Source organism: Protobothrops mucrosquamatus, unplaced genomic scaffold (genome assembly GCF_001527695.2).
Source record: "Protobothrops mucrosquamatus isolate PMUCROS unplaced genomic scaffold, P.Mucros_1.0 scaffold3574, whole genome shotgun sequence".
NCBI lineage: Eukaryota > Metazoa > Chordata > Lepidosauria > Squamata > Viperidae > Protobothrops > Protobothrops mucrosquamatus.
The window spans coordinates 60,214-68,578 of NW_015389539.1; the positions used below are offsets into that span (position 1 = coordinate 60,214).

General features: G+C 41.6%; 1 protein-coding gene across 1 annotated transcript in view; it reads right to left on the bottom strand.

Moving 5' to 3' along the window:
- The window catches only part of BRIP1 (BRCA1 interacting protein C-terminal helicase 1), a 97,606-nt gene that overhangs the window by 48,918 nt on the left and 40,323 nt on the right, over positions 1-8,365 (bottom strand). Inside the window, exon 14 of the mRNA XM_029286404.1 lies at positions 8,038-8,199. Coding sequence (XP_029142237.1) covers positions 8,038-8,199 — 162 coding nt within the window. The remainder of the gene's footprint in view (positions 1-8,037; positions 8,200-8,365) is intronic.

The following is an 8,365-nucleotide window of genomic DNA, read 5'->3' on the forward strand; positions in this document are numbered from 1 at the left end:
AGTGTTGGAGCATTCACCGCTTCTGGAGGCAGGTTGTTCCACTGGTTAATTGCTCTAACTGTCAGGAAGTTTCTCCTTAGTTCTAGGTTGCTTCTCTCCTTCATCAGTTTCCACCCGTTGCTTCTTGTCCTGCCTTCAGGCGCTTTGGAGAATAGCTTGACTCCCTCTTCTTTGGGGCAGCCCCTGAGATACTGGAACACTGCTATCATGTCCCCCCTCGTCCTTCTCTTCATTAAACTAGACATACCCAATTTCAGCAACCGTTCCTTATATGTTTTAGCCTCCGAGTCCCCTGATCCTCTTTGTTGCTCTTCTCTGCACTCTTTCTAGAGTCTCAATGAGGGATTAACTCTTGGCGGGTTCTCCAATGAAGCACACGTTGCCCTCTACGGTGGTTCCTTCTTTCTTATTCCATCAACGTTCATACTTTTCAAGAACCAGGGTTGATGGGAAATGGCTCAGCTTAGAAGTGACCCCTCCATCCAAGGTTTACAGTCACACCTCAGAAACGTTACCGAAAATACAAAACGGGTTGATCTGTATCGGCCCACGTTAATCATTAGGAGCAACCTACCCACCAAGGAAACCCACTTCAACAGATAAAAAAAAACAGGACACCGAGCCCAAATACACTTTAAGGTATCAACTTTAAAAATTTAAGAGCCATTATTTTCTTCTGGCTCCCTACTTAATAGCATTTCAGCCATGCCTTCTGATTCTTGTCTCGCAGGTTTTCTTGGCAATAAGATAGGGATGAAAACCATTTACAACGAGGGCAGGAATTGATCTCATGTTGTGTAGGAACTGTCCGCTCGTTCCGGCAAACAAAGATTGTTTTGAGGGGAGCGGGGAATTGGAAGTGGCAAACATTGATGCAAGGGATGCAGTTATACACATAAGATGGGGGGAAATTTAATTAAATTAAATTAAATTAGTGGTTATAGTGGTTTGGTAGTTAAGGCACTAGGTTAGAAACAAGGAGGCGGTGAGTTCTAGTTCTGCCTTAGGCATGACACCCAGCTGAGTGACTTTGGGCCAATCAGCAGGAGACTGTGAGTTCTAGTCCTGCCTTAGGCATGAAAGCTGCCTGAGCCAATCATCAGGAGATGGGGAATTCTAGTCCCATCTTAGCATGAAAGCCAGTTGGGTGACTTTGGACCAATCACCAGGAGACGGTGAGTTCTAGACCCGCCTTCGACATGAAAGCTGGCTGAGTGACTTTGGGCCAATCACCAGGAGACTTTTAGACCTGTCATAGGCTTGAAAGCCAGTAGGGTGACTTTGGGCCAATCATCAGGAGACTGAGAGTTTTAGACCCACCTTAGACATGAAAGCTGGCCTAGTGACTTTGGGCCAATCACCAGGAGACTGAGAGTTCTAGACCCGCCTTAGACATGAAAACTGGCCGAGTGACTTTGGGCCAATCACCAGGAGACTGAGAGTTCTAGACCCGCCTTAGACATGAAAGTTGGCCGAGTGACTTTGGCCAATCACCAGGAGACTGAGAGTTCTAGACCCCGCATAGGCTTGAAAGCCAGTTGGGTGACTTTGGGCCAATCACCAGGAGACTGAGAGTTCTAGACCTGCCTTAGACATGAAAGCTGGCCGAGTGACTTTGGGCCAATCACCAGGAGACTCAGAGTTCTAGTCCTGCCTTAGGCATGAAAGCCAGTTGGGTGACTTTGAGCCAATCAACAGGAGACCCTGAGTTCTAGTCCCAGCTTAGTCATGAAAGCTGGCTGAGTGACTTTAGGCCAGTCGCTCATGCTCAGCCCAACCCACCTCACAGGACTTTTGGTCTAGGGAAAATAGAAGAAGGAAGGAGTATTGTGTATGTTCATCACCTTGAGCAACTTATAAAATAATAAAAGCAGGATAAAAATTACTATTTTTATTTTTTTTAAAAAAGACTTATATAATCACAGATATTGCCGAAAGTGTTCAACCCTAAGTCCAGTCTAACAGCCTTTGCTCTAGTCTACAATGTTCTTTTTGCTACAGATGTTTGATTTTCTGGACCCAAATGATCTGTATTTCTGTTTCTTGTTTTTTAAGGAGAAGACATCCAGAGTCATTTGGACAATCTATAAATCATACAAACATGCTAAGACTCTAGAAAGAGTACAGAGAAGAGCAACAAGGATGATTAGGGGACTGGAGGCTAAAACATATGAAGAACGGTTGCTGGAATTGGGTATGTCTAGTTTAATGAAGAGAAGGACGATGGGGGACAGGATAGCAGGGTTCCAATATCTCAGGGGCTGCCCCAAAGAAGAGGAAGTCAAGCTCTTCTCCAAAGCACATGAAGGCAGGACAAGAAGCAATGGGTGGAAACTAATAAAACGGGAAGAGCAAATCCAAACCACGGAAGCCATCTCAGATCCAAAGGGCAGAACAGTCTTACACAACCTCTACAGAAGAGTGGATCGCCCTGAAGGGGAATTCTAAGAGTTGTAAACTGGCATCAGTCACCCCCACCGAGATGAGGCAATTCACAATAAAGAGCTATAAACTAGCAGTATCAAAAACAATCAGGGACGGGGCCAACCTAGAACTAAATAGAAATTTGCTGACAGTGAGAACAATTGATCAGTGGAACGACTTGCCTCCAGAAGTTGATGGTGCTCCATCACTGGAGGTTTTTCAGAAGAGATTGGACAACCGTTTGTCTGAAATGGTATAGGGTCTTCTGTTTGAGCAGGGTGTAGGACTAGAAGACCTCCAAGGTCCCTTCCAACACTGTTATTCTGAGGTTGGCTCCATCCCTGTAAACTTTCCGTAAGTCTCTCAAAACTTCATTGGGTCAACAGGCCTAAAAGTCTCAAGGGAATGTTGAGCTGATGAAGTGGCTGCATTGTCTGTAACATAAGATATTTTCTCCTTGCCTTTTCGTTATAGACTAATCTAATGGCTTAATATTGCTAGTTTTATAGCTGTTTATTGTGAATTGCCCAGAGGCACCTTTTGTGAGATGGACAGCTTTATAAAAATAGAATAGAATGGAATGGAACAGAATGGAATGAATAGAATGGAATGGAATGAATAGAATAGAATAGAAGCTGGAAGGGACCTTGGAGGTCTTCTAGTCCAGCCCCTGCTCCAACAGGAGAACCTATATGATAACTAGATAAATATCATGAGTACATCAAGTCTCGGATAAGGCAGTACAAGGAGTCCTTGACTTACGATCGCAATTCAGGCCAAAATTTCCCTTGCTAAGCAAGTCAGTTGTGAAGTGAATTTCACCCCATTTTACGACCTTGCTTTCCACGGTTGTTAAGTGAATCACAGCACCTGTTAAGTTAGCAACACGGTTGTTAAGTGATTCTGGCTTTCTCACGGACTTTGCTCATCAGAAAGTTGCAATCACATGACTCCGGGACACTTCAACCGTCATAAATATGAGTCAGTTGCCAAGCTTCAGAATTCTGATCACATGACCCTGGGGATTCTGTAATGGTTGTTAAGTATGAAAACCAGCCGTAAGTCATTTCTTCCAGTGCCGTCGTAACTTCGACCGGTCACTAAACGAACTGTTGTAAGTTGAGGACTTACTTGCACAGGCCAATGACCATGGGGACGCTGCAACGGTCGTAAGTATAAAAAAAACGGTCATAAATCGCTTTTTTCGGTGCTGCTGCTGTAACTTGGAATGCTCATTAAACTAACGGTTGTAAGTCGAGGACTATCTGCACACTTGCGTGCGAGTCCAAAGTTAAGGACAATTCACGCGAAATTCCAAAACTCTCGTTGTACATGCCGTCCCCTTCTTCCCAGCCCACGCAGTCTCTCACACACATGTGCACGCCGCAAAAAAAACGTTCCCCTCTTTATCTGGATATTGTCGTTTTATTGTTTCCAACTTTTTTTTTTTTTTTTTTTTAAAAGAAGGCATCTCCACCAGGGAGGAAATCGGTCCGCGTCAGACCTAGTAGGGGGGAAGCACTGCACTTGCTCAATGTCTGTGGCTTTTACACAGTTCCAGATGTCTTGCGCATGAATCATGCGCGGCCCCAATCTCTCTGTTTGAAACTTGAGAACGTGCAAATTGCATTCAAGCCTCTCTGCCCTCATTAATGGTCCCCTTACAAGCCCAGCACTCTGGAAAAATGCTTTTTTTGGCCTTTGTTTAAAGTTTGTGATGTTGCCATTGACTCACTTTTAACAGCCAGCGCTCAAAGCCTCATGCTTTTAAAGCAGGGGAACTCAACAGGCTGCCTTCTTTATCTGGGGGGTGGGGGGCGAAATTTATTGAATTTAATTCAGATCACTCTCCTTTCTTCCCGCAACCTGAAACATTTCTGCTCAAGATCTAATTTGAGACATATTTGACAATTTCCCACGTTATTTCGGATACCCTTAAGGTTATGAGTGTGTTCCTCCAACATAAATGAAAGTCAATGAGAAAATTTAGGGGGGATTTTTTTTTTATTTTTCCAAATAAGGAGCAGAAAAATCTAAAAATGAGATTTGGTGTCCCATTAGACTGTGTTGTTTTTCTGTGTTATATGTGTGTGTGTGTATGTGGTTATGTGCATAATCTTTTGTCATGTTATGTAGTGTATATTGGAGGTGGTTACCCTTTGAGAGCTGACTGCAATGAAATTTTATTTTAATGTATGCTGATTAGCGTACATTTAAAGTGACAATAAAGTTATTCTATTCTATTCTATTCTATTCTATTCTATTCTATTCTATTCTATTCTATTCTATTCTATTCTATTCTACCTCATTTATTCCATTCCATTCCATTCTAATTATTTCAATTAAGGTTCTATTCTATTATTATTTCAATTAAGATTCTATTCTATTCTATTATTATTTCAATTAAGATTCTATTCTATTTTTATTTCAATTAAGATTATATTTTATTCTATTTTTATTTCAATTAAGATCCTATTCTATTCTATTCTGTTCTGTTCTAATATTATTTCATTCTATTCTATTCTGTTCTGTTCTAATATTATTTCATTCTATTCTATTCTATTCTATTCTATTCTATTTATTTCAATTAAGGTTCTATTCTATTATTATTTCAATTAAGATTCTATTCTATTCTGTTCTGTTCTAATATTATTTCATTCTATTCTATTCTATTCTGTTCCGTTCATCAATGTGTCCAGCAATTCAACAGCCATAAGTGTGAAAAAGGGTCATAAGTCACTTTTTTCAGTGATGCAACTTTGAACGGTCACTAAATGTACTGTTGTAACTTGAGGACCACCTGTAAGTGGCTGGGCTCCTTTCCAAAGAACCAAGAAAGTAAGTTCACCAATTGCCTAAGAGTAAAGCTTTGTAAAACTTTCCTTTCTCCAATTTCAGATTTAATTTAAAATCACCGAGGGGGTTAATTCCCATGGTTTTGTGGGCCTGCTTTCCCAGGGCCCCAAATGGACGCGGCCAGGATGAAAAATGGCCGCTCACCATCTCCCTTGCACATAATTATTTTTACAAGAAGTGTTTACCGTCATATACTTAGTGCTCTGGCCCTTGGCCAAATCAATGTTGAAGAGGAAGAGTCAACACTGAGAATGGTCAAAATTTCCCCAATAATAAAAAAAAATGAATAATATTTCAGTGTTGGGGTCTATCGGTGCCATGCAAAGTTCCCATCGCAGCATCCCTGTGATGTAAAACAATTAAGACTTTTTTTTTTTCCCCTCTTGACTTGGGATAGCAGACATATTGAACGACTCGCGCCAAGATGTAGTAGAGACACCAGGCAGGGTGTATTTAAAAGCAGACAGATTGGCGACAGGCACCTTAAGGACCCTTATCTTAATCTTGTTTAAAAGCACCTCGGGTTTTTCTGAGTAATCGTTTCACTTTATAATATTCTGCTTTATGGGATGGGATGTGTGCTTCTCCGGAGAGCTACCGATTTGACTAAAACGTTTTTATCGCTCACGTTCATTTACGGCGGTGGCCCCCCATCGGTAAGGCTTGCAAGACTCTGGGATCAGTCACGATTTTTTTTTTTTAAATGGGCACCATTAAAGCTCACACCAATGAGCCGGCTTAAAACGGTAGACTGAATCAAATCTTTGGATGGCCACAGATAGACAAAAGGCCACCATTTGATGGAGTAGTAAAAGTGAAGGGGACAAAATGGCTGACTTGGAGCAGCCTTCCCCACCCCACCTTTTTGGGAAAGAAAAGGAATTGATGTACAGGTAGACTTTGAACCATCACTAAGTAAACCTACATTTACATTCGGAGGCTTGACTTAACGACAGTTCATTTAGTGACGGTTCAAAGTTACAACGGCACTGAAAAAAAAGTGACTTATGACAGGTTTTTTACACTTATGACTGTTGCAGCATCCCCGTGGTCATGTGATCAGAATTCAGACACTTGGCAACTGACTCATATTTACAACGGTCCCGGGGTCACGTGATCCTCTTTTGCGACCTTTTGAGGAGCAAAGTCAGTGGGCAAACCAGATTCACTTAACAACCGTGTTACTAATTTAAGAACTGCAGTGATCCACTTAACAAATGTGGCAAGGAAAGTCGTAAAATGGGGCAAAACCCACTTAACAAATGTCTCGCTTAGCCATGGAAATGTTGGGCTCAATTGTAGTCGTAAGTCGAGGATGACCTCTATTTATATATACCATTGCACCATGACTTTAATTTTATTACGTTTTACAAGCTCACTAAATGAAAGAACAGAAAAAGACCCAACCAACTTGATAGCCATCACACAACACACTGACAAATGTCCTCCTCTCAGCTTCAATACATGACATCAATCACTGGATCCTGCTGTGATCTGATTGGCTCATTGCCAAAACAAGATGATACCTGATTGCTCTCTAAACACTCGTGCTCATTGGCTACAATCAGGTGAAGGAAAGCTACCTGAGATCAACCTAAGCAAGGTGTGCTTCCTTTTTCTGGTTATTTGGCTATAACTTTTCATAGAATACAGTACAGATAATTGAACAAAGTTTGCTGCATTACGTTCTTGATTAAATTATCCTTCCATTGATATATAATTTTATGGTACTACTCCCAAAAAAAAAAGTGGTGTTATTAGCCATCAAACCTCAAAAATACACTTTTTCCAAAAGTTTTCCCACAATTTTGGCCACTACTGTATATATTCCTAATCAGCTGCAGCTTATCATCTCCTGGCTGAACTTCTGTTCCCCCAGAGAATGGATCATAGACCTCAAAAATGGCTCCCAGGAATTCTGGGAGTTGAAGTCCACAGGGCAAAAAGGGGTCACAGTGGCCTATCCCTGTTCTGGAGAGCTGCCAGCTCAATTGTGGATGGCCTTTCATGAGACATCAGCATCAAACAATGAGATTGAGGAATGAAAAGACTGTTCCGCTCACAATAAACAGAAGTGGATTATTTAAATTAGCATTCACAACTTGGTAGTCCTGGATTACATAGAAACCTGTACAGGTGGTCCTCGATTTACAACAATTCATTTATTGACCGTTCAAAGTTACAACATCACTGAAAAAAGTGACTTAGGACCGTTTTTCACACTTTCACCAACCGTTGTAGCATCCCCATGGTGGATTATTGACATCTGGACGCTTGACAACTGACTCACATTTATGACGGTTGCAGTGTCCCTGGGGGTCATGTGATCCCCTTTTGCGACCCTTCTGACAAGCAAAGTCAATGGGGAAGCCAGATTCGCTTAACGACCGTCTTACTATTTAACAAGTGCTAAATACAGCAAGAAAAGTCGTAAAATGGGGGCAAAATTCCCTTCACCAATTTCTCACTTAACAACGTAAATTTGGAGGTCAATTGTGGTCGGAAGTTGAGAACTACCAGAATATTATTCCTTTTGGGAAAATTTTGGGAAAAACTGATAGTTTTTGGTCGTAAGTTGAGGACTACCTGTGTTTATATTTTTATTACATTTTTCCCCCCTCAACAACGTTAGCTTATCACTTCCTGGCTGATTTTCTGTTAACCTTTAATTCACAAATGGCTCTTTCTAAACAAAAGAGTCAAACGCACAAACAAACACACACACACACCTCTCTGGAAAAGAGTGATGGGCTTTACCTTGTAAGAGGGCAAAAAGCACAAAACCCCACGTTGTACCGTCCGACAGACTGACAGCAAGAGCTCACCGACTTCATCTTGAAACTCAAACGTTTCCGTGTGCTGGAAAGTTGCCCGTAACTCCCTGTGTTTCGGGCCGGCTCCAATGGTACCGACCCAGACCTGTTGGGATATTGATTTGGACATTGGTAAGCAAATTTCATTCAGGAATGAAATTCCCAGGATGAAGAAAACGGCAAAGCCAGCATTTAAAAGAGATTAATAATAATAATAAAGTTGGAAGGGACCTTGGAGGCCATCCAGTCCAACCCCCTGCTCAGGCAGAAAG